This window comes from Nothobranchius furzeri, chromosome 3 (assembly GCF_043380555.1).
Source record: "Nothobranchius furzeri strain GRZ-AD chromosome 3, NfurGRZ-RIMD1, whole genome shotgun sequence".
NCBI lineage: Eukaryota > Metazoa > Chordata > Actinopteri > Cyprinodontiformes > Nothobranchiidae > Nothobranchius > Nothobranchius furzeri.
The window spans coordinates 75,163,007-75,190,470 of record NC_091743.1 but is presented as its reverse complement, the minus strand read 5'-3'; the positions used below and the strand labels follow the sequence as shown (position 1 = coordinate 75,190,470).

Genomic DNA, 27,464 nt, shown 5'->3' with positions numbered 1-27,464 from the left:
TTAAACTAATAGTGAAAAATAAGGGTGGGCTTCAATAAGTTTGGCTTCCGCCCACTCCCTTTCGAACATGCCTACAATGTCAACTTGATTTATATCCTGTTGTTAATTGTGATATTATTGGCATGTTGGAAATAAATAAATGATGATGAACCTTAACCCCAAATAAGAGTTCATTCACACCAAACCTCCAAACGTTTTAGGGCTTTTTTCATTGTGGGGACCAGTCAACATCCCCATGCATGTTAAACATGGAAAAATGTCCCCAAAATATAGTACAAAGAACACACACACACACACACACACACACACACACACACACACACACACACACACACACACACACACACACACACTACTGATTTTTTTTACTGTTTATTTAAAACCCGATTGTCTGCAGAACAATACACAAGCATTGTGCCTGGTGTGCTTAAGTGAAGATTTATAGAGTATGTACAAATGCACACACACACACACACACACACACACACACACACACACACACACACACACACACACACACACACACACACACACACACACACACACACCCCTGTATATCATATATGTACAAATGACATATTGAACACTGTGATATGATTCTGTCATCGTAAAGGTATTTGATCAAATTCTGCTTTGAATTCTGATATTTTCAATGACATTATACATAAAGACACTTCACCGCCACAACATCAACTGGAGGTGCTCCAGTTTCACTGACGATGGATTCTGGTGTATAACGACACATCTCAGTTAAATCTGATTCAGACGACACCTGGCCTGAAATCTGTGGAGTTCATTCTGACACCAAGCACCTTTGAAATAGTGATAGTAAAAATAAATCTACATAGTAGAATACTGCCACCTTGTGTAAGAAATAAATCACTGCGATAAAGTGCTGCATCTCTCTGGGATCAAGCTTCTTCTCTGGTTCTAATTAAACCTCAATTAAAGGCTACAGAAAGCTACAAGTTACAGCAACAACAAAAAAATCAATTAATATCCTGGCAGCCATGGAAAATGGTTTAATTTCCTGATTTGCAAAAAAAACCCAAAAAACATTGAATTTGCTTTTAACTTGAATTAAAATCCATCTGAGTAAAGGATGCGTGCATCACATCAGGCTTAAGGCACATTAAATGTACTTTAAATTAATAATGGATGAATTCTGTGTGAATTTATCTCCAGTACACACACCAGCCACTTATTTTCCCTAAATGTACGGCAGTTGTGTTGGCAGCATCCTGATTATTGAGGAGTACACATGTATTATTTTTATGCTTAACTCCTGTTTTCAGAGCCCAGGTAGTGAAAACTTCCCATCAGTTGAAGGAGAATGCGTCTCCGAACAGAAACGCCCAATAAAAATCAGTAATGTAGAAAAAGAGAGATTATAAAATTCTCCTCTTAATGATCTCCAATTAAAACAATCATGTGTTCACCCAGTTCTAATACACAATCCCAGTCTTTACATTCAGAGCTGCTCTCCCGCATCAAATCCAGTCCGACGAGCATCGCCGCGTTCGCTACGGCGTCAGAACAGCGGCTTCCTGACTGGGTTTTCCAGCCGGAACCTCATACTTGAAAACAACGCTGAAGAGCTTTCCACCAAGCCGGTCGGCAAGCCACGAGTTCTTAATAACGGCCAACTTGAGGCTCTCGCAGCTGAGCGTGGCGAAGTAGTTGGTGTGGATGGCACGGCCCATTCCCTCAATGATCACCAGGTCGGTTTTCCGCTCACGCACCACCATCGCCAAAGCTTTGTCCAGGCGACTAGAGAACCATAAAGGAGAATAAAACACTTTGGATACTCTCACTTATTATTATAAATCAGCCAAGCTGAAGAAAAGTAACTGAGTCACACAGTGTTTCACTTGCAGTAGGAGATGTTTTTCTGGAGCCATGATGCTTTAAATAGTCTTCACATACCAATGGCAAACAATAAATTAAACGTACAATCGTAGAAAACCCTCGAATCTTGGTGAACGTTACGTTCTCAATGATTGAATCCTGATCCATTCATCAAATCGCTTTTCAAATTTGAACCCACAATCTCCCAGTTCCAGGGTGGACACCGGGAGATTGTGGGTGAAGGGTACCGCACCATCATCAGGGTTGGGCATCGTTTGATTTTGAACAATTCCGATTCCAATTCCTCATTTTGATTCCGGTTTCTATCGATTCCCGATTCCGATTCTTTCAAGACATGACATGTTTTACATGAGCCAGCTAACCACAGGTCCTACTTGATGAAATAATCTCAACTTCAACATGAATTTTAATTCTATGAACAATAACATCACCTTCATTTAGACAAATACGTGTTTTGGAGAGAAAAAAAAAAGAAAGAGACTTGCAGCACAACCAGTGTGTTTGTTTCTGACCACAACCAAAGTCTGGAAGCAGCCTCTGGGATGAGAGGCTAAATATATTTTTAACCATTTTCTAAATTATTTTTTATATTTTTACATTGTTTGTTTTTGTGAAGCACCTCGTGATTTTTATTGGAGAGGCACTATAGAAATGATATTTTCTTCTTCTTCTTCTAAATGTTTTGTTTATATCTGGGTGGGGGGTGGGGGGACTCGGTGCTGCACACAGACAGCTGGTGTGATCAGCTCTGAAAAGCCTTGATCATAATTTGCAGATCACGTTTATTTTTCACGGAGATCGGCCGCGGATTCCTCTTCCGGTCGGCATTCTAGGAATCGAAACAAGGAATCGGAAAAAAAAACCTGAACGATTCCGATAAAAACTAACAGTTGGAACCGGTTCCAATTGGTGCTCGATGCCCAACCCTAACATTTACTGAACATATGATTAAAAAAATGCTATCAAAGATATCTTCATTAAAAAACCAACCTCAGATCCAAACAGGGGGAACTGGAACCATTCTGGACTAACGTCAGCCTGTCGTCTCTCAGGCCAGACCTGCGCACCAACAAACAGCAGTTTTATTAAAGTTTGGTGCAATAATCAGAATATGATAGAAAAACGAAGTCATTTCACACTGACTGAATGACAGGGTCCATGGCAGCGATCCTTTCTGTAAGAATCTGCAGTTCGCCATTGGTGACGTCGTTTAAGGCTGGACCAGAGTTACTGGCCAACACCACCTGAAGATTTAAAACATCATTTAAATTTAGGACACGCCCCAATAGGAGCATTGTGTTCTTACTCCTCACCTCAGTTCCTCGAGAGAGAAGCTCTCTGACGAGGGGCATCACCCCGAGAATGATGTCCACCCCGCTATTATCTACGAAAAGCAAGGCACACTTGTGAGGGGGACCCTGCAACAGAAAACCAGGAATAATGTGTTAATAAAACACATTATTCCTCAAGAGAATGAAACAGACACTATTTGAAAGAGAATATAAAAAATATTAAATAAAACAGTGTTCATTCCTGCCGTACAGACCAGCAGCCTGTAAAGAGTCTGACCTTTAGCCTCTCGAGCCACTGGTCATAGGAGTCAACAAGCCACGGCCGCTCTGAGGGGAAGAACAACAGTGTGTATGACGAACAGTTCATCCAAAAATCATTTCACAGGGTTTGTAAATAAATATACACACACATATGCATCTAAGTCTCCCTTTTACATAATCACAGGGAAACTACTGGTGGGTCTTTGTCCATCTGCATGACTGTTGAGCCCCCTTCAGACAGGCCATGAAAAACGGAAATGTTCCGGACTCTGTCCGTAAGACCTTTGTGTCTGAATACAAACATCCGGATAACGTGTTCCAGAATTTATCCGGACGAAGCCCCTAGTAACAGGTCCAGACTTTTTACGGACAGGGTGGCTGCTTCAGACTGGTGAGGTAGAGTTCCGGACAAGGGGGAGGAGGAGGGGACCGGGGGACGCTGTGCGCTCCTATAGCCCGCAGCTGTAGCATACGGCGAACCATGGCATCTCGCCTCCTACGGTACCGTCTAGACACGCGACGGAGCGCTTCACACCGCTTCAGTGATTCCTTTAACCATTGAGCTTCATCATCCAGGTGTCTTATGCGTCTTCGTGTGCGCAGAATTATGCTTAAGCGCCTCGTGATTTTTATCTTGAGAGGCACTATAGAAATTATATTTTCTTCTTCTTCTTAACATAAGTCCGATTCTCTCCCCCCCACCCCCGCCGCCGTCAGACATCTGGAACTTTTCCCTGCTGTGTGAACGCAGCCGAAAGGACAAGTTCCGGTACAAAAGTGATGTGTCTGAAAGCACAGTTCCGGTTAAAAACCGGATTGAATTGTCCACAAATGTTCCAGAATGTCTATCTGAAAAGGGCTTTGCATGACGGTCCAAATGTTGAAATTTGTTTGCGATTACGTCATAACGCCCCCATGACCTGACAGTAAAGAGAACTTCTTGCCAAAAAGCCGTACGTGTACCAATTTTTTCTAAAAAAACAGCCAATTTTCTCACAATTTTGCATCTCAAACAAGCAAAATGAAATAGAAACCTTAAATTCCCTAAGAGACAGTTTTTTACTTGTTATTTTTAAAGAAGACTGGCTCTTCACATGCAGGCCCAATGTGAAAATAGTCTTCTACCCCTTTTCCCGCATTACCGCCGACAGAAAATAGACGGGGAAGACTCAGATTGGAAAAGCCTGTCAATTCTACATCCGACAGAAAATTAGCATTCGTGGACTCACAATTTTTGCTGCCTGGAATAGGCAGAGCACGTCTTGACTTGTGGAAGCCAACCGCTAGCATTAGCAACTCCACAGCACAGCATAACAAATATTTCCTGCTACTTCAGCTGTTAACTTCAATTTCTCCCCAGAAGAAGCTACAATGGTGTTCTGCTGAGGGCCATCAGCTAGCACTCTGCTGCTAACCACTCAAACATTCTCCCTCTCCTGATAATAACATTTTACTGTCTTTGACATTGAGTGTGCTACTACTAGTTTACCTGTTTAACTATAGATTCACTAGGATAAATACAATAATAATAATAATAATAATAATAATAATACATTTTATTTCAAAGCGCCTTTCAGGACACCCAAGGTCACTTGACAGAAAACACGTAATAAAATACAATAAAACAATAATAAAACCCAAACAAGAAAAAACAAAGAGAGAAACAGTTCAATAAAATCAGAGGTTGTAAGCAGATTTAAACATGGGTGTTTTGAGTTTTGACTGGAAAAGGGTAAAACTGTCGATGTTCCTGATGTCTGGGGGAAGTGAGTTCCAGAGACGAGGAGCAGAGCGGCTGAAAGCTCTGCTCCCCGTGGTACAATGAAGTTCATCTGTTACTAAATAGAATATTTACTAAGAAATCACAATGTAACCATAGAAACACTACTGTGTGTGTGTGTGTGTGTGTGTGTGTGTGTGTGTGTGTGTGTGTGTGTGTGTGTGTGTGTGTGTGTGTGTGTGTGTGTGTGTGTGTGTGTGTGTGTGTGTGTGTGCTGTCCTCCCCATCCCCAGTGAGTCGTGGTGGATGGCTGCTAATAGTGAGCCAGGATTCTCTGGAGGTTTCTTCCTGTTAAAAGGGTTTTGAGATGACTCTTGTCGTGATTTGGCGCTATAGAATTAAAACTGAATTGAACTGAGACCAGTGTCAATGTGCTGAGTAAACCTAGTGAACTTGATCTTTAATATGATGTAAAAGTAATCCAGTGTGATTTCCTCATTTTTTCAATAGTTAGCATGCTGTGGTCTCTAATAGGAATGGATGCCCCGTGAGTCGTTTTTGTGAAATGTTTGAAGCACTTGGATACCTTCCAGCTGGCGTTTAGCTTGCTCAAATCCAAACTCAGGATCAGATTCCAGAACACTGCAATGATTAGGGAAATAGGAAAAAGTTAAATGTGTACAAAAATGGCCATCAACCTAAAAAAAATTCTAAATGAATCCATTACAGTCGATAAGTTGATCCAAACCGGCCGCAACACTAAACATGAAATTGGGTTACACTTTTGTCGCGAGACGCTTCTGGGATGTGTCACTTTCTGCTGTTAACAAAGGGCTAGACAGGAAATCACACATGCTATCAGTGTAAAATGTCTGGAAATTTTCTAAATAAAAGACAACTGCAGAGATGCCATTTCTTTTTTATGCAGATAACATCAAAACATGTCACTCATTTACTCCCAGCATCTTTCAAGACGTGTTTATTCAAGGGTTTAATCCTGGCAGTGGAGAGGCACGACGTTATATATGACATCAAACTGGGATGTCAAGTGTGTCTGCACGTCTGAGACACTCCCCTGGTGTGGACTGATGTGTTGCAAACCACGCGAGTAAAACAGTCCTCTGCTGTTATGCCTCTAGTGTTGATTGTGGGTAAGTAACTCTGATCATGTGACCTAATCTCATTATTAAAAATAATAGCTAACCAATTTATGTCTACTGACAGAATTCAGAGAACAGATTTTGAGCTCACTCCGACACGGCCTTGGCTCCCCAGTCAAAAACATTCCCGGCCAGGACGCCCCTGACCAGAGCAAACTGTCTGTCCTCCCAGCTCAGCTCCTCCAAGGACTTGACGACCTTCTGGTAGTACTTCAGAGCCACGTCGTTCTCCCTCTCTTTAATCTAAAGATAAAATCAAGTCAAACAAAAAATTACTCGGGCATAACGTCACACTGAGAACACAAAAAGAAAGCGTTACACAGTCAGGATCAGTGACGGTTAAATCGGAAGAACATCAGACGGATTTCACTCAGACCTTCGAGTACGGATCAGGAAAGTTGAACTCGTTTAAACAGTGTTCCCTCGTGTCTAACAGACTTCTGACAGTGAGGGATCCATAAGCACTAGAGAAGAGAAGCACTCTACATTAGCCTCAGAAAAACAGAAACAGATGACAACAGCTGATTGTGTCTAAATAAACATATTTGGGTTTTTCTACCACCACTAACAGAATTAATGCTAAAGTCCTTTAAACAACAACAAAGGTTTTGCTTGAGAGCACAGGCTGCTACAGAATAAAGACATGGAACTAGAGCAGACAGCGAAGTGAAAGATTTTAGTTTTGACTTTAAAAAATCATCTTTTAGGTTAAACAGAAGCAGGGAGGATCCTTACAACGGCTGGTAGCGGAGCGTCTGGAGCTTGTGTCTGTACTTCTGACGAAACTTCTCGGCTCGCACGGCGGCCTCCGGCATGTCGGGTTGACTCGCCACTGCCCTCTTAACCACCTGAGCAACAGCTGTTTTTAATTAACATATTTCTTTGCATCAAAGGAAAAACTCCACGTCAATTCCTTCACCACTGCAGGACGCCAACCTTAAATTTAGCTATTTTATTTCTTCATTTAACAACATTCACGAAATTTCATTTCCCTACCCCATCTAAGGCATCTTCAAAGCAGAACAACCAGTATTCCCGAGCCGGAGCGTCCTCAGTGAGGTCGACGGTGTCGGGGATGTATGATGAAGGCTCCTGGAGCAGAGGTAGATTCACCAGCTGCCTATCCAGACGGTCCATCTCCAACATGTCGAACTGGAAAAATTACACTGGGTGAGACTTATTCATAAAAACTGGGACTGAAATTCCCTTTTTCATCCTTTTCCTAACACAATGATTCCCAAAGTTGGAGTTTTGACTCCATAAATGGATTGTGGGCCCTTGAGCTGATCTCCAGAACAAATTACAATTAAAATGTTTCTAAAAGTATTAAAAAAGTGGTGTCAATTAGACACCTCATAAGCATGGCTTTTATTTTACCGATTTATATTTTTCTAGATTTTATAATCTAATAATCAAGCATCAAATTAGGCTCAAAAACACGCTGAGAGGCAAACTTGGTAGGTAGGTCATCCTTTTTGATTTTTAACTATTTATAGTCAATTTTAGGACATTTCAAGAGACTTTTATTTTGAAATCCAAGACCAGAGCAGCTACTGGAGGGTAACGTTCATCTGAAACAGACTCTAGACCAGTGATTCCCAAAGTTCGGATCAGGGCCCCACTGTGGATCACCACGATCTACACAGGGAGGTCTTGAGCTCATTTCCAAAGATAAAATAGATAAACGATTGCTGAAGCAATATTTCAAGCATAACGGTTGCAAAAAGTTCACTAAAATGGCATGAATGGATATGAGTGAGCATGAGCACAAGCATTTTCTGGGCAAGACCAAAGAGCCGTCAAAAGACACCAGAGACAAAATTGTGGATCTCCACAAGGCTGGAGAGGGCTATGGGGCAACTGCCAAGCAGCTTGGTGAAAAAAGATCAACAGTTGGAGCAATGTGCAACCATCCTGTCCCCTTGGCAGAAAAATACCCCAAATCATGATGTTTTCACCACCATGCTTCACAGTAGGGATGCTGTTCTTGGAACGAAACTCATCCTTTGATCCCCTCCAAACACGGCGAGTAAAGTTTAGATCAAAAAGGTTTTGTTTGTCTCATCTAAACACTTTACTTTCTCCTAGAGCTGGGCGATATGGCCGAAAATTAATATCACGATATATTGAGGATTTCACCTCAATAACGATAAATGGACGATAACCACAGGTATGCGCAGAAACAAACGTTTTCCACTAGGTGGGGCTGTTGCATGTAGTACGTTGAGTCACATTCTTACATGACTTGAGGTGGTACAGCTTCTTAAAGGCACATGACTGTTGCCAACCTACACACCCTTTAATTTTTTTATTATCAATTTTATTGACATGGGAAAAATGATCTTGATTAGAGTCAGAAAATTCGATAACGATACATTTTCGACGTATTGCCCAGCCCCACTTTCTCCCATGCCTCCTCTGGATCATCCAGATGGTCATTGACGAACTTCAGACGGACCTGGAGGCGTGATGATTCGAGCAGAGAACCTTCCGTGTCATGCATGATTTTAAGCCATAATAGTGCAGTGGTCTGCTAACAGTGACCTTTGAACCTGTGGTCCCAGCTCTCTTCCTGTCCTTTACCAGCTCCTCCTGTGTAGTTCTTGGCTGGTTCCTCACCTTTCTTATCATCAGTGATAACACACCAGAGATCTTCCATGGAGCCCCCGTCCAAAGGAGACCGTCACTCATTTTTAGCCTCTTCCTATTCACAACAATTGCTCCAACAGCGGAGCTATATTCACCAAGTTGCTTGGCAATTGCCCCATAACCTTTCCAGCCTGGTGGAGGTCCACAATTCAGAATCTGATGTCTTAACGGCTCTTTGGTTTTGCTCATGGTAGTAGTTGTAGTCTGACTGACTGTGGGGTGGACAGGTGTCTTTAACAAGCTCAGACAGGCGCTACTGATTTAGACTAATAAGGACTTTTTAAAGGTCTATGAAAGCTAGAGTTCTTGCTGATTGTCAGGTGTTCAAATCCTATATGTAACTAAGAGAAATACAAATACTTTCTTTAAAGAGCAAGTCACCCCCTACCAGAGTCTAACTCCACTCCCACTTCATGTTAGAAAAATGCAACAAATGCCGTTGCCTGGCAGACCGAGAGGGCGGAGCCGCTAACAAATACACACACACACACAGGCTCACAACAGCATTGTGACATCATAATGTACCAGTTTACATCATAGCATACCTCTTAGCCAATAGCGGTGGCAGATTTCAATTAAAATACAGTGCATAGTTTTTACCTGACAACGGCACAACACTGACAGTTTTAGGCAGAATATTTAAATTTTAACTAAGATGCACTGAAATGCCAAATTATTGACGACACGTGTCTGCAGCACGATTAGACACTCGTTTATTTAGTTAATCAGCAAAAAAATGTTGATTTGGGGTGACTTGCTCTTTTAAATCATACAGTGTGAATGCTGCTTCTCACAGTGGGAATGCACCAGACCCCTCCATGATTTCTAAGTGGGAGAACAAGCAAAATCACTGGGTGTTCAAATATTTCTGTTCCTCACTGTATCTGGGGTTGCATGCCTTGCAATTGCAATAACCACTGTATTAGAGTATAACATCAAAGCCTCAGAGGGAGAAAACTCAGCTGTTAATAAAGTGTTTCACACCATTGGACGGGATATCTATTTGGTTATGAATGAAACTGAAGCAGGCAGTTTATAAAGTGCAGATGCCTCTAAGTAAACACACACAGGTGAACATCTGCCGTGGGGAAACACTCAGCGCTGTGCAAAAAGGCGGCAAACTGAGGCAGAGTTTCATTAAAGAAGGGCGCAGCACACACAGAAGTACTTACAGGAAACTGAAGACACAGGAATGTGTGGAGAGGAAATGAAAAGAATGGTAATCAGACAAGGATGACTGATGAGATGGATGTTGTTCGAGTTATAGAAATTCAGCAACATAAAAATACTCTAATATCTGATAAAAGACATCAAAGAAATACTAAAATACCAAGTTATTAAACTTACTGTTCCACTGCGGGCGCGCTGCATTGGGTACATGTCTGGAGAAACGCTCATCAGGCCCGAGCTTCCTGCGTAATTTTCCCCCCAGCTGTACTGGTTTGGGTCTTAAGAAAATACATAAAGTATAGGATATTTAATTTAATAATTCAACAGCCCAAAAACTCTGACATTGGTCATTTTGACACTTTAAAGTGACAGTGTGCATTTTTCCTGGCGAATATTTTTGGGTTCAAGTAAGATCTTACAGACGGATGGCCATTAGTGTCAAAAATACCCGGGAGTGCAATTTTTGGACAAGTACTTCATCAGATCATTGCTGGCAACGAGTAAAGAGGTAAATGTGTAAAACAACATTTATTAATGGTGAAAGTTTTGTAACCGTTTGTTACAAATCAGTAAATGCATTTTGCCCTCACAGGCTCCTGTAGAAAAAAACATGGCATCCTCCAGAGACTTAGACCCGCTCCCATGTACTTTAGACCCGATTTTTATGGTTTTATGTTACAAAGCCGCCAATATTTTTCAACAACTGGCCATCATTTAATTCATTTTCAACATTTTGTTGGATATTTCCAGATATTAATGATAAAAACTACACATTGTCTCTTTAATTTGAATTCATATGGGTTTACATTTTTTCTTATCCAACTCCAAAAACTTTGTCGAACAAGGTCAGACGACTTACCGGTAAAAACATTTCAGGATTGTTTAACATTTACTGTTAGTGGAACCCTACATCACCCCATAAAGGGGACGTAACTCTTAATAGTGTACGTGACCAAATTTGATCACTTGTGCATGCTTTCAGTCTTGATTTGCGTCCTAAAGTTAAAATTTAAATTTTTAATTGAAAAGATCTTTTTTTTTGAATGCCAACAAAAACTCTAAAATAGGGTTCATTTGAAAAAAGTAAAGAAGTAAATTATTTCTAATGATATTTTAATAAACTTGTTACATTGCCAGTTTCCAAAACTGCAGTATTGTGTAAGAGTAAGCACCAAATCAGCTGCACCCAAAACCCCACACAAGTTTCCACTCAGTTCCTTTGGTGTGTTTGTTTATTTCTCCTTACTGTCTTCTTCTGCTCCTTTAAGAAATGCTCCAATGGCTCCGAGATAGCCTTCATGTCTCAGAAACAAGGCCTGGACTTCCCCCTGTGATGAAACAGCAGAGACACAAGAAAGACGAGTTACAGACGGGGCTGATGGGAGAAATCTGTGTTGTGGCGACGGCGCTGGCTTGCCTTGGTGAAGAAGTTGATGCTGTATGTGATTGTGTGCATGGTGAGCGGGTGTCCTCTGATAAAGAAGCCTCCAAAGTACACTCGGGACAGGTTGTGGAGCCGGGCGTAGAGACAGGCTAGCTGCCCAATGTCGTTGCTGATCATGTGCAGTAAACTCTTGGCCATGTCCTCTTTGGAAAACTCTACAGTCACAAAATGTTCAGTTTTATTAAGAAAGCTTTTCATCTTCACACCTTGAAACTGGTCTGAATCATCCACCAGTGGCTCAGTAGCAACAACAGGTTTCACTCCAGTAAAGCAGAATTTGGAACGAGGCCACTCCTCGTGTCCTAACACATAACTGGGTGAAAAGGCACCATGTCATTTCAACAGGTTTTTCCATTCAAATGTATTCTAAGACAATATTTCAGTGTGGAAATCTGTCAGAAAACCGTCCTTTGCAGCCCTGTTGAGGGGATTTAACCAATTTTTACAGTGGTGCCCGGCACACATGGCAGGATTTTTAAATCAGGGAAGATTTTAAAAACATGAAAGACCCCACAGGTGGTGAAAACAGATCACCGACAGAACGGTTCTGGTACTGCAGTGGCAAAAACTAAACACGAATGGATCTCAAACACAATCATTACCCAGTCAGATGTGAAATCTGTGAGGTCAAACGTGACTTCAGAGTGAACAAACATGGCGGAGTGCAGTGTTCCTGCGTCCTCGTTTTCTGATTGGTCCCATTCAGCAGGCAGCGCTTTGTCCTCGATATCGGACCAGGACAATTCAGCATGCAGCCCCGATTTATAATTGGACCAGAGCAGTCCTTAAGCAGTGGTCTGTAAAATGATGCCATCAGAGAGAGGAGAAGACTTTTGAATTTAAACAGCTATAGCTCCCACCCCTGCGCCTCCTCCCCTTTTATAAAGAGCCAAAACCACGTCTCATACCACACATTCACACAAAGGCAGCCCTGTAGCGCTAAAGGTAATGTTTTTGATATGTTCCTGCTCAGACACACCTGATTCTAACTGCTGAATTATCTCCTCAGCTTTCATCGGGTTCTGAAGGAGCTCTCTCGTTTTAATCAAATCTGCAGTGTTCAAGCAGGGAAACATCTAAAACCTGCAGGAATCCAGCACTCGTCATGCTAGCACACCCCAGCTAACGCTACAACAAGCTAAAACAACAATCCGATGTAGCACAAGGCTAAACGCTACGCTAATCACTTAGCTCCAATACACAAAAAATAAATCCCTTTTGGTTCCCGTTGCTCCTCCTCGAATGGGGCGCGTTTTTGTTGATCGACAGCTCCCTCTTGAGGATACTCAACTCTTATTGGTCGTCGCTCTAGGCTTGTGTAAATTATGTGTTTTGCTGTTAAGGCCAGGGGAGGAGCTTAGGGGAAACATGAAATTACCTACTTTATTACTAGGGATGTGTATTGGTGAAATAATGGCGATACGATACGTATCACGATACGGGAAGACAATACGATATATCACGATATATTGCGATGCATTCAGTCAGACAATATTAGCGATTTTTAGACTGAATTATTATAGGAAAATTCTATAAATAGTCCAAACTGATTCGTAACATGTTTATCATGAGGTATCTGAACCACAACAGAGGGATTTTGTTACGTGCCGTGGCCCTTTTCGGCCACAAGATGGCCTCAGTGGCCTTTGCCTCGCCTGTCTCCCGGTGCCCCAGCTGTTTAGTATCAGTAATCAGGGAGCGGCTGTTAAAAGCTGCTCTACTGCCCTCAGTCAGTGAGAAGGTCCAAGGGTAGTATAGACTCGGCTGAGTTTATACTACTCTCTTCTCCTCGTTCGCTGTTGGTTTTGCTTGGTAGACTTGATATTTGACTCGTTTTGACATTCGGATTTGGCATTAGATCGTTTGGCTATTTGACTTTGGACCGGCATTTTGACCTCGATTTAGGATCTCCACTTTTGAAATTATATATATATTTATTATTCTCGGTTTTCTTCCCACCCCCTTCTGGGGTGGCGTTTTTCGTTTCTCCCTTTTCAATATTGCTCCTTTGGTTTTGTACATAGTATTGTTTTTAGGTTCTTTGTACATATTCCCTTAGTTTTGTAATAAAATCCTTTGTTTTAAGCGATACAGCACCCTGATTATTATTTCACCCACACACTAATTTTATTACTCCCCTCCTCATCTCTCCTAGAGAGCCGGGGACGTAATAGATTTACATTTCAATAGAGTAAACAAAACCCATTGCACACTGCTGCCAACTAGCGGTCAGCGTTTGCATTGCACCAAAAGAAAAGAAAATACACAAATGTTTGCATGTAAATTATTTTACAAATTAGATACACCATTTTGAATATCGCTATAATATTGCAGGAAAAATGTCATGATATACTGCCATATCATTATTTTCTTACATCCTTATTTATTACCTATTTCATATAATAGAAACAGGGTCAGACAGTCAAATTTAAGCATTTTTAATAGTACTTTGATTGATTTAAACTACCTACCCCATGGCATGGCAGGAACATCTGATTAAGTAATCTTTAGAGCCATTACAGTAATCGAGGGCATTCTTAAGATTGTTGGAAGGGGAAAATCGGGTCAAAAATCTGCACCTTACACATTCAATAACACAAACACAAGATCACCTTTGTCAGCAGTCGCAGATTTCCCAAAACTACTCGCAATAAGATCTCCAGTCAATCCCAAATATCCATAAGACCCTCCGTAAATGTCTTTGACAAGCATGTCGACACTTGAGTGCTGTCCTTTAGAGGCCAGCTGTAGCAACTCATCAAACCTCTGCAGAAAAGATGAGATTTAGAGACAAACAGAACCTGCCTAACAGGTGGCATTGATCCACAACTGTACTGGAGATACCTTCGTTTTGGTGAGCAAAGCTCCAAGACCCCAGAAAGTCCCTCCACCAATTGAACTTCCTCCTATTCGCTCAAATTTATCCTCTGACTCAACCTGTTGAAGACAAAAACAAAGGGATGAGAAAAACGAGTCAAAGGCAACCAGAAGATTCTTCAGTATGATGCAGACACGGTCCTGTTCTGACTGCTTAAACGCTGACAAGACAAATCTGAAAAAAAAAAAACATAAAATTGGCATTAAATGAATGCCGTCAATGTTCTAAAAGGTCGCTGTAAACATTGTGTTTTGTCAATTAAAGATAAACGAGTGTCTAGATTAGAGAAATATTTATAAACATGTTCCTCCGGAACTGTTTATTAATACAGTCTCTGTTTTTAATACAGTCTGTGTTTATTAATACAGTCTGTATTTATTAATAGTCTGTGTTTTTAATACAGTCTGTGTTTTAATAAAGTTTGTTTATTAATACAGTGTTTTTAATACAGTCTGTGTTTTAATAAAGTCTGTTTATTAACACAGTCTGTGTTTATTAATACAGTCTGTTTTTTATTCATGCCTTTTTTATTTTAGAAAAATAGACCTGACAAGTACATTTCAAAACAACGTGAATTTTCTCAAGTTTTACCCCAAGAACAAACCCCAGACTGCCAACCCTGAACAGGAAAGGAAGAGAAAAAAATAAAAATAAAAAAGCACAGACTGTGTATCTGATTTTTTTCAAGATCCATGCATAACATAGTATCTCTTATCCAGTGGGCATGAGAGGGAGGAAAAGAGTCCTTCCACTTCAGCAAAACAGCTCTTCTGGCCAGTAAGGTCAAAAAGGATAGGATTCTTAGTTTGGAATGTGGTACGGTCAGATCTGGGGCGACACCAAATATAGCAGAGACAGGGTATGGCTCCACCTGACACTGCAGAACTTCAGAGATTGTACCAAAAACTGATCTCCAAAAGTTAGCCAGGGAGGGGCACGACCAATACATATGTAGTAGAGCCAGGAGCACCCCTACATTTTTCGCAAGTTGGGTCTATGTTTGGGTATAGACGTGCCAGCTTGGCCTTAGACAGGTGCACACGGTGGACCACCTTAAATTGCACTAGTGCATGCCGAGCACACTTATGGGCCATTGCCATCTGTACCTGGTCGGCCCGGCCCAGATAGCGTAGCTTGTTTATGGGCCATTCCCATCTGTACCGGGTCGGCCCGGGCCGGGTAGCCCCAGTCGGCCCCAGCCTGGCCCGGTTGATTCCACACATCCTTGCCTTAAGCCCATGTGGGCTGATTCTACCCACCAATCAGAGGCTTGCTCTAATGGAAGGTGTGAATTTGCTGTCAGCAGTGGGTGTGTTGGCCCTGGTCGGCCTGAAGCAGACCCCCTCGAGAAGAGGGCTGAGAATGAGCCTTGGTTGGCCCGGAAAAATACCAGGCCACCCAGATATGTAAACAACCTACGCTACCCGGCCCGGGCCGACCCGGTACAGATGGGAATGGCCCATTAGATAGATGAGGAGTGCACCTGGCCCAGTATAGATGCCCACACCTCATCTGAGATTGTAAAATTGAGGTCCTGCTCCCAGGCAGTTTTAATTGCCACTAATGAAGGACAACATAGTTTTGTGATAGAGTAATAATGCTTAGACATTACTCCTCCCATTGTGGGGTTTACCAATAAAAACTCATCCAATGGGTTCTCTAGGGGTTTATCTGGAAATTGGGGCATCATACTCTGCACGTAATCCCTGACCTGCAAGAACCTGAAAATTTGAGTGGACGCGATCCCAAATTTTGCTGTCAGCTGAGCAAAACTAGAAAAGAGATCATCAGAATATAAGTCTGGGAATTGTTTTAGACCTTTTTTATGCCAGAAAAGAAAGGCAGCATCAGCCATTGATGGAGAGAACAAGTGGTTAGCTGCAATTGGACTTAAAAGTGAAAAAGCCTGAAGACCCAGAGTTTTTCTGAACTGTGACCAGATTTTCAGGGACTGCTTAACCACTGGGCTCCAGGAAGCGATAGAACAGGAAAGTGGAAGTTTATGTTTATTTATTTGGCAGACGCTTTTATCCAAAGCAACTTACAATTTATAACCTATAGGGCATGTTGTGATCTGTGGGGGAAACCGGAGTACCCGTAGGAAACCCGCGCATGCATGAGGAGAACACGCAACTCCATGCAGAAAGGCCGCAGCCGAGTTTCGAACCTGCAACCTTCGTGCTGCGAGGCAACAGTGCTAACAACTGCGCCACCATGCAGCCCAGTGACGCACATAGGAGTGCAGAAAGAGAGACTGTTGCACAAACCGCGTGGGCCTCCATGGTGACCCAGATTGGAGATGAAGATTCAAGATGAAAGTGCCTCCAGTACAGCATACTCCTAATGTTCGCAGCCCAGTAGCAGTGCTGGAAATTGGGTAAGGCCATCCCCCCCTGCTTAGGTCGCTGGAGGAAGGCCTTTCTCAGCCTACGATGTTTGCCATTCCAGATAAAAGAGAGGATTAAGGAGTCTAGAGATTTAAAAAAAGATTTAGGGATCATAATAGGAAGACACTGGAAGAGATAAAGACATTTGGGGAGAAGCATCATTTTCACAGAGTTTATTCTGCCCATAAGAGACAGTACTAGTGGGGACCATTTAGATAGCAGATGCTTCGCTTGATCAAATAGTGGAAGAAAGTTACTCTTGAACAAGTCACAAAAATGCCTAGTGACACATACCCCAAGGTATTTCAATTGGTTAGTAACAACCTTTAAGGTAAAACTTCCATAATTGAGACAGATGGCCTCCCTATTGATCGGAAACTGTTCGCTCTTATTCAAGTTAAGTTTATAGCCGGAGAACGTACTAAAGTTGTCCAAAATCCGGAGTACCGCTGGGAGGGACCTGAGTGGATCAGAAATATATAACACCAAGTCGTCGGCATATAGCCTTATGCTCGAGACCGCCTCTAAGGATGCCCTGTATTTCACCACTGCCACGAACCGCAATAGCAAGTGGCTCAATGGCCAAGGTGAAGAGGAGGGGGCTCAAAGGACAGCCCTGCCTCACCCCACGGTAAAGTCTAAAGTAATCAGAGCAACGGGTATTTGTAAGCACTGACGCTACAGGGTTCACATACACATAGTTTAACCCAGGATTGAAATAAAGGACCAAAACCAATTTTCTGTAATGAAAAAAAATAATAATCCCACTCAACTCTATCGAACACCTTTTCAGCATCCATAAACAGGCATTCAGCTACACTGTGATTAGGTGTGTAAATCATATTAAACAAACGGCAAATATTATAGAATGAGTGGCGATTCCTAACGAATCCAGTTTGGTCAGGAGAGATTACAGAAGGAAGGGCAGTTTCTAACCTACGAGCTAACAACTTTGCCAGAATCTTAACATCAGTATTTAATAAAGATATGGGCCCGTAAGAGGCGCAGTCAAATGGGACTTTGTCCTTCTTAAGCAGCATGGAAATGCAAGCCTGATAACATGACGGGGGAAGTTCCCCTGACTCAGAAGACCCAGCAAATAATAAACTTAAAGAGGGGGAAAGATCATCTGAAAACTTCTTAAAAAAATCAGTTGAAAACCCGCCTGGGCCCGGTGATTTCCCTGACTGCATGGATGATATAGCTGCTTTGATTTCCTCTATGGTGATGGGTGCTTCAAGATTCTGTCTAGTTTCTGGGAGAATAGAAGGCATATCCACAAAGTTAAAAAAAAACTCTCCATATTGCTCAAACAGGTAGTAGAATCTGACGTATATAGTTTTGAGTAAAAGGCTCTAAATTTGTCACTGATTGCTGTCTGATCAGGTGTGATGTGCCCGCTGTCTGTCCTAATGCCCCGTGTAGATTGTTTGGCCCTTGCACCGTGCAGCTGATTGGCCAGAATTTTACCGGTCTTCTCACCATGCTCATAAAAATTGCTCTTACTTCTGATCAAACAGCCTTCGACCTGGTGGGAAGAAAGAATATTGAATTCAGTCTGTAGCCTTAATCGTTCTTTATACAATGCAGGAGATGGTGAGTGTGCATATAGTCTATGCAAATTAAGAATTTGGTCTGAAATATCTTTATGTCTCTTTTCCGCAGCTCTCCATTTAAATGCAGCAAAAGAAATTGTTTCGCTCCTAAGGAAGGCCTTCAATGCTTCCCAGATTGTTTGACAAGGCATGCCTGGGGTCCTATTTTCAATCAAAAAAGTTTTAATTTTAGAGGAAATATCTGAAACCAATGTTTCATCGACAAGCAGCAACGGATCTAACCTCCAATGCTTTTTCACTAAGTCACTATCCAGAAGAACCATTATAAGAACCAGGGGGGCATGATCGGAAACCGTAATGCTTTCATAACTGCAAGATGTATGGTTTGGGAGCAGCTGATTGTCTATAAAAAAGTAATCGATGCGAGTGTATGTGTGATGTGCGTGAGAGAAAAAGGAGTAGTCACTACCGGTTGGATAAAAGAAAGGCCAAATCAGTAAGGCTAAAATCTTCAAGAAATGACCTAATATATTTGGCTGACTTATTTAGACTAGCAGGCGCAGAGGAGGAACGATCTAACTGTGCATCCAAAAAACAGTTAAAGTCCCCACCTAAAATCAGAGAATGAGAATTCAAATCCAGGAGCTGAGAGAAAAGGGTTTGAAAAAATTCCACATCGTCGAAATTAGGCGCGTAAACGTCGGCCAAGATCACAGATTTATTACAAAGTGTTCCAGATACAATTATAAAGTGTCCATTTTTATCTGATATAATATTTCAGGCAACAAAGGGAATATTATGTTCAACAAGAACGGCGGTGCCCCTGGCCTTTGCTTTAAAATTCGAATGAAATGACTGCCCCGACCAGCATTTCCCCAAATACCGCTGATCTGAATCTCGCAAATGAGTTTCTTGCAAAAACACTATCCCAGACCTGAGCTGTTTAAGGCAAGAAAAGACTCTTCTCCATTTAACCGGGTGGTTCAGTCCTTTTACATTCCAACTGACAAGGTTAAGATTGCTGTTCATCTAGAACGATCCTGTAATCATAGTACCTAGAGTACCCCCGAGTGAAAGGAGGGGAAGAGGAAGGAAGGGAAGAAAAACAACATAAGAAAGTAAAATACATTTTAAGAAGAAAAATTAGCTGTCTCAAACGAACCCCCCACCCCTTCAAAAAAAAAAAAACCTGGAAACAACACAGGTTGCAAAACAAAAGCAACCACTGTAATTCTCCTACTACTTATCAGCATACCAAAAATATACTCCCAAACTAAACCAACTTTTCCCCGCGTAACAACAAATAAACAACTATTCTTCACCCAGCTGAAAATTGAGGGCTAAATAGAGCGTCAAACATACAACGAGATATTTTATCTTGTAATGAAATGCCAACAAATACATGGAAACAAAACCGCACACTGGTCCTTTCCCAACAGGTATTGATTATCAAAATTTGTTTGCAGTATAATCAGACTGTGGCTGTTGGAAGTCCCGGTAGCATCAAATTCAAATTGCTAACACTAGCATACAAAGTCAGAGATGGTACGGCTCCCATCTACCTGAATCCTCTTGCAAAGGCTTACGTCTCGGCCCGGCCACTCCAGTCATCACAGGATCGTCGGCTAGCAGTGCCTACACCACGCTCAGGACAATCCAGACTCTTCTCATGCATCGTTCCACAAATGTGGAATGACCTACCAAGCACTACCAGAACAGGGGCTTCCTTTTCAATTTTCAAGAAACTCCTGAAGACCCTGCTCTTCAGAGAGCATCTTCTTAACTAGCACCCTGCCTGCACCCATCCCCCCTCTCTACAGTCCACTCCTTGTTCCCTACTCTCGATGATTGATGTCAAGTTGTTGTTGTTATTGTTGTTGTTAGCCTCAAGGGCAATATGCAGATTATCACTTGTAAGTCGCTTTGGACAAAAGAGTCTGCTAAATACATAAACATAAACCTGAGAAGTTGAGAAGGTCCAAGCCGGATCACGGTGATGCACTATGTTCCCCCGCCATAGACCGAAGGAGGTCGGCTGCCACGGAAACAGACCGCAACCACCGTATGTCACCATCCAGGAGGGTGATGTGCAGCTTCGCAGAGAAGAGAAGAGATGGCCGCAGTCCTTTGGTGTAGAGTTCAGCCATAAATTTCTTATTCTCAGCCCGCTTCTTCAGGACGTCAGCGCTGTAGTCCTCGTAGAAATGAAGCTTGTGCCCCCGGTAATCCACCGTGCTGCTCTTCCGTGCCTCCCTCAACACCATGTCCTTAATTTGGAAATGATGAAAACAAATAATCCGGGTGCGGACGCCCCGCTGGACTGGGTTTTGGGGCAAGGCTGCGGTGGGCTCTATCCAGCTGAGGCGGAGAAGATAGGATCTGGTCGCCAAATATCTCCACAAGAAGCCTGGAAAAAAAACGCTGTTGGCTGCGGACCTTCCAGGGACTCGGGTAAGCCAACCACTCGTAGATTCAGCCTCCTGCTTCTCCCCTCGAGGTCAGAAAGTTTAGACTTCAGCATTGTGTGGTCTTCCTGTAGAGTCGCACACACAGTTTCAAGTTGCTCTAAGCGTTGGCTAACTTCCTTGGTGTTGAAACTTTAGTCTGTGTTTTTAATACAGTCTGTGTTTATTAATAGTCTGTGTTTTTAATACAATGTGTGGACTAGAGTTAAAATATGAGCAGCAGGAAATTCACTCCATTAATCAAGAAATCAATACAAAATATATAAAGATGCAGCAAAATAACCTGGCTGGTGATCAGAACAGACTGAAATCAAGCATAATTGATAGATAATGTCTGATCCTAGGTCTGTGAATGCATCACAGCCAAGCAGCAATAGAAGCATTTTCCTGGTCCGTGAACTAACCATCGCTAATTCACAGCAGTGGAAGTTTCTGCTTCTGGTTTTATTATTTTTAGTAAATCAAAAATGTTTTATTCTAACTATAGTTCAGCATTGGCCAATAACACCTGAACTAGTGCTTCTCTAGCCTTACTGTTTATATCCGTGTTCACAAGGGGCCAACATGGAGAATGAGTTTTGCTGCATTAGAAATATTTCATCTTTATGTTTATTGAAGACAAAAATACTAAAGATCACAATAATGACTTTAAACACTTCTGACCCTTTAAAGCTGCAATAGAACATTTTGAAAAACATTTTTTGTGCCTCTTAACGTTTTAACATAGTACAGCTATAAATTTATTGCGACAGCAAAATATATAAAAAATGAGAAAATTAATTGGGACAGCAGTAGCTCAGTAGCCTGGCTTGCAAGACTCGTCCTCTGTTTAATTCACAGACAGAGAGGCACATGAGGGGCGGGACTAGGCAGCTCAAAAATAACCAATCCGAAAAAGACGGAAATGCAGACTGTACCGCGTGACGCTGTCGTTTTTTAGCTGTAGTCAAAATAGGAGTCTGGCGACAGCACAAACATCTTTCTTTAGAAGAAAGCCGTTAGTGCTTCTACTTGTTGTGGTTTTAAAGACATCCAAGTCATTTAGAACAGAGGAAAGAGCCGCAGCAAACTTCGCTTCAGTCGCCATGTTCGACAAACTCGGAGATATGGTGTGCGACGTACGCTACTCAGTGCTGATTGGCTCGGTTAGAATTCTCAGGGGGTGGGGTTATTTGAACAGGAGAGTTCCCAGACCCTTTCTCTGTGCAGAATTAAACAGAGAAGTCTGGCAGGCCAGGCTAGTAGCTCAGGAGGTTGAGCAGGTTGTCCAGTAATTGGAAGGTTGCAGGTTTGATCCCGGCTCCAACCAGAAAGTTCTGCTGATGTGTCCTTGGGCAAGACACTTAACCCACCTTGCCTGCTGGTGGTGGTCGGAGGGACCGGTGGTGACTGTGCTCGGCAGCCTCACATCTGTCAGTGCGCCCCAGGGCAGCTGTGGCTACATCGTAGCTCATCACCACCAGCATGTGAATGACTGATTGTGTTGTGAAGCGCCTTGGGGGGTTGTAGAACCCTAAGAAGGCGCTATACAAATACAGGCCATTTACCATTTTAATAAAGTGGTTCTCTCATTTGTCTGAAAACCTCCACCAATAACACGGTTCGGACCGAAAGCAACCATCTGGTTGTCGGTCTCGCCGAACTTCCCTGGGTCCTCCACTCATTACGCACTCGTGTATTTAACAGCAGAACACCACTGGTGTGAGATTTTCTCCTCTCACTACCACCAGAGAAGGTCAAACAGCCGGCTGCTACCACCTCAACTTTATGCTGGTGAAGGTTCTCAGTCATCTCTCAGGTTAAACAATGACAGTTTGGGGGTTCTGTAAATGATGAATTTAGCAGATTAGACTTCGAAAATATTTATAAAACTCATTTAGGCATCCTCTTCAAAGGGACTATATCATGCAAATGTAACTTTTAACCATGTTTTATTGTAATTTCCTCATCAGAAACAACCCCAAAGCAGTTTTTGGCTTCATCTTTGAGTCCTGCTCTCTCAGCTGTTGATCTGCCCAGCCACTGCAAATGGCTGGATGGGGCATGTTTGCGCCATCCTGTCCCAACCCTTCCCAACGAGGAAGCGCCTAACCTTCATGCTCCTCCTCTGGACTCTAAACACTCATGCCCACTCTCTCACAGTTGCAAGCAGGAATTTTATCTGTGCATTTGTGTAGAAGCAATTTCTTTATTAACTAGTCTGCACTTTTGATATTGCATAAAATGTGAAAATGCATTTTTGTCTGCGAGACGTAAAGGAATTAGCCAGTCATCCTAAATGTGGGAAGGTGGTGAAATGAGGGCCCGGACGAGATTCAATCCCCAAGCTGCTGGGTGAGGCACGTGCGCTAACCAGTCAGCCAAAGGGATATATACCCGTGGCCAAGTAGCCAGGGCGCATGACCAATCGGGATACAGTGACAGGAACCTCACCCTGTCACATAAAGAAGAGTTTAATCTCCAGAGATAGTTGGATTTAATCCTTAGGAGCTCTCAAAAAACTGAGCCAGAAGGCGACCGTGATTTCATAGACTGCTTGTTAAATTCCTCCAGTTCCGGAGTGGGTTTTCAGATGGGTCACTTCTTCAAACCGTCGCCATTTAACGTTAAAACTACCCGATGGAGAGGCCAGAGAGCTAAGAAAAACCAAAATGCTAACCGCTAGCTAAATGGTTACACTGTTGAGTTAGCAACGATAAAGCTGTATGCACAACATGGTTAAAACCTTCTCATTTAAATAAAAGAAAGATGCTTTGCTGTGGATCTAGGATTACATCACAAAGTAGGTGGAATTCACATGTGTGGAGGCTGGATTTTACTGAATCCAAGCATCTGATTTCTGGGCTGAAGAAAATAACTTGTATTTCAGAACAAATAATGTCTCCATAGTGCCAATGGTAATATTTCAATCATATACGAGCCTAGCATTGCTCTGAACGGTTTAAAATATCAGATTTAATTCATCAGCTGTTTCATTTTCTTAATGAACAAAGTCCTGCTGTGACAAGTTACAGAGACAGGATAAATCACAGTTTCTCTTCTAAATCGGCGTAACTCAAACAACCAGAAACATAACAAATCTGTTATTTCTCTTTTACCTTCGCTATGGACACCCCCGAGCCGATGTTAACCAGCAGGTAGGGAAAGATGTCCGGATCAGTGGTCTGAAAGCGGAACTCTGAGTCTGCATGCTTGGCGTACACGAACGCTTCATGGGGGATGTTCTTCAACACAAAGTTACAGCCTTTAATGAGGCAGGACATCTCGTCCTCTTTGTCCACTCTGTCACAACACAGGAAGAATGAACGCATGAATCTCTGTTTCATAAACTCAATTGTTGACATTTTTCTTGTTAATTACGATTTGATGCTTTTGTAATTATGATCATGAGCCACACAGATGGTACCGGTAAAACCCGTAAGAATCAAACTCCAGAAAAATCTCTAGCCAACAAAAGCTCCACATGTGGACACGGCACTTGCTTTTGTGCCTTTAAACAGAGAAGCTCTATTGTGATCATATTGTGCCAGAAATTCACTGCCCAACTTGGAATAAGCGACTCAGCAGACCTAAAACATTCAGTCTTACTCACTTGAGTCCCAGTTTTCTTTCTATCAGCACCTTGAACTTGTGCGCCCCTCCACCCGTGGCTTTGATCACTTTGGTCTCAGTGTTGACCAGGTGGTCTTTGATGAAGTCCAAGCACGTTTCGATGTAGGCATTTTCAAACTTGATGAAGTGCAGACGAGCAGTCACCTCTTCCTGGACGGAGATTTCATACAGCTTGTCACTGGCAGCTTCCTGAAGGGAGCAGAGGAGAATATAGTGTTTATTTTATATCCAGCTGATGAAAACAGAGACACTGGTTTAGATCATCTTTTTTGTACCTTTGTGCTGTGGTCGAAAGATCTGACTTTGGCCACTTTGTGCTTCACAGTTGAGTAATAAGCAAGTTTAGTCAGAGATCCACCTGTTTGAGCATAAAAACACAGCTAGCGTGAAAACGGTTGAGCTGAGCAGCTCGTGTCTGATCCTAACGTCCACGTGATGAAAATGAAACTAAAGGCTCACAAGAGTCCCTTCTCCCAAAATATCATTCCTCAATTAAGTTAAATACACATTAGGACTCGTGCCAACGGCCGAACCCCGATGTTTTTTGTTGTTGTTTACTTTCACCTTAAGCCCTGCGTTGCAGCAGCTTGGTCCTACATGATTAGTAGCTTTCCTGCAAAACTTACGTAACGTGTTATGAAAACCCGGAAGTGCGGGGTTACCTATGTCTATAGCGAAGCGCTTCGCGTTTTCCAGGTTGCGGAATATTTCATCGGGCGGAAGAGTAATGCTTTTATCCATGGTGTGGCTGTCAACTCGTCCACATTCCGCCATGGTCGGCGATGTTTCGACGCTGCGTGCGTAATGTGCGCACATGCCACTTGACATCCAATCAGCTTCGACGCAACGTGAGAGGGAGGAGCCATCCAGAGGCACGCTAAGAGCGGTGAGCATCGATGAATTTTTTTTTTTTTTTTTTTTTTTTTTTTACTTTTTCCTCTGATTTGAGTTGACGTTTTTGATCTGCTGGATCTTGATTTGTGTTTAGCTTGAAATTGTGGCTGTAGTTAGTTTCAAACGTCAATGAAAATCATTTGAATGCAACCGTATTCATTTTCACTGAAGATTTTAAAGAAAGAGTAAATGATTTAAATCTTTTTGGAGTGATTTCTAAAAAAGAGAATATAACGAAGAATTTCTGTTATTTATTAAAGGGTATTGCCATTAAACAAATAAAGATTTATCATAATAATAATAATATTTATAATAATAATAATAATAATTATTATTATTATTATTATTATTATTATTATTATTATAAATATTATATTATTATTATTATTAGTAGTAGTAGTAGTAGTAGTAGTAGTAGTGTTGTTATGTTGCTGTTGCTGTTATTTTAAAATCATTATTGATAATAGTAATAATATTTGTCATGAATAATTTAAAAAACTAGTAATTGAAAAATAAGTCATATTGTTGAGTCTTCTTTATGACTTTCCTATGATTTTTAGGTGTAATTCACTGAAATTATGATTAGTCCACTTTATAGAGATAAAAAATGTTATTCTTCGTACTTTTCCAACACTGAGTGGCTCACACTAGTGACTTATCTTTTTTAAAGTGAATTGAGAAAAGAAACTCAAAATGTGTAACTTTTTATTTGATGTAACTTGGTTTTCATAAGGAATAAACTCATCATACATGGTTTCAGTATTTATTGAGGCTTTAGTGATGACACATCCCTGGCAAACACTGTTTTTAAACAGAGTTTACTGAAACAGATTAAATTTAAATATTTTGCATCTTTGTAAAAGATAAACTAATAACCTTTACTAGGTACCCATATACAATACTTTTTTCACAACATCCGAACATTTTTTTATGTCTCAACTACATTCAACAATTGCAAATGCAAAATAAAGCATGCAGTTCAAAATCACCCAAAAAGTAATTAAACGTTCTCATTCTTGCAATGAGAAACTAATGAAATAAAGAACCACACGGTATTCATAGAACACAACTTCTGTTAAAGCGAGGCATTCTTTTCTTTCAGAAAGAGATAAATTATCAGTCCAACAGAACTTTGTGCTAACTTTAAACTATATATTCCTTTATTAGAGTCCATCATAAAATACATGATTATTCTATAAAAACTTCAAACCAATATGGTTCTAATAGTTCTGACTCCAGAATGCAGGAGTCTACCACGGCCTCCAGGGGGCGCTGCTGGCTGGACTCTTGTCTTTACTGGTGCTGGTCTGGACCGTGGAGCTCAGAGGACACAGGTCAGCATCTCTCAGGCGCTGCAGCTTGTTGAAGTGGTTCAGCAGTCTTCTCTGGGACTGTGTCTTCTCCTGGTCTCTGGACAGGAAGTGCGCCACCTCCTGGATACATCTGGAGTAGCCCTGATCAGCAGCTGCTTGATGCTGCTTCTGGTTCTGCTGCTGCAGTCGTGTCAGGACACAGAAGATCATCTCCAGGATGTCTGCTTTCTCCAGCTTGGAGTCTGGCTGCTGTTTGAGGAACTCTGGACCCAGGAGAGACTTGAGCTGCTCGATGCTGCTGTTGATTCTCTCTGCGTAACTTCTCCACCAGAGGCTTCCTCAGCTGCAGAAACAAGAACAACATCATGAATGAGCTGATTCTCCTGTGTGATTTTATTGATATTCTAATGACTTTGTATGAATCTCATATTCACCCTTTGGTTCTGAGGCAGAAGCTCCTGGGATGCTGCTGAAGCGACGGGTTTCATGGTGGAGAGAATCTGACCTCTGCTTGCTTCATTCCTCCTATTTATACTCACATATCTCCGTATGAGCATGTGGGTTTTAATGTGACCAAGTTTCTCACAGTTTCAGCCAATCAGAGAGCTTTGTTGAGACAACAGGCAGTAGCAAGCTAAATGCTGTCATTCTGCCCGAGGGGACAAAAGTTGGGTCTCAGGGGAGCAGGTGGATGACTGAGGGGGACAAGAAGACATTCAACACCCCTTCCTGTGACTCTGGGAAGGGGTGTAGTGAAATGGTCTGCTGTCTGCAGGGATCTAAAACATTGGGCA

General features: G+C 42.0%; 1 protein-coding gene and 1 pseudogene across 1 annotated transcript; both read right to left on the bottom strand.

The window, feature by feature from the left end:
- Positions 1-1,290: 1,290 nt before the first annotated feature.
- pank4 (pantothenate kinase 4 (inactive)) lies at positions 1,291-25,279 on the bottom strand. The gene is made up of 19 exons (XM_015958424.3): positions 25,126-25,279; positions 24,739-24,821; positions 24,444-24,652; positions 23,950-24,133; positions 14,410-14,502; positions 14,178-14,331; positions 11,539-11,720; positions 11,368-11,449; positions 10,299-10,399; positions 7,299-7,454; positions 7,038-7,150; positions 6,679-6,766; positions 6,394-6,545; positions 5,729-5,784; positions 3,439-3,488; positions 3,183-3,287; positions 3,013-3,113; positions 2,860-2,928; positions 1,291-1,770 (listed from the first exon to the last, which is right to left on the bottom strand). Exons 1-19 carry the CDS (start codon positions 25,277-25,279, stop codon positions 1,524-1,526), a joined length of 2,379 nt encoding a protein of 792 aa, XP_015813910.2. The 3' UTR covers positions 1,291-1,523.
- Positions 25,280-26,045: 766 nt separating this feature from the next.
- On the bottom strand, positions 26,046-27,227 carry LOC107385930 (transcription factor HES-5-like; annotated as a pseudogene).
- Between the last annotated feature and the right edge of the window lie 237 nt (positions 27,228-27,464).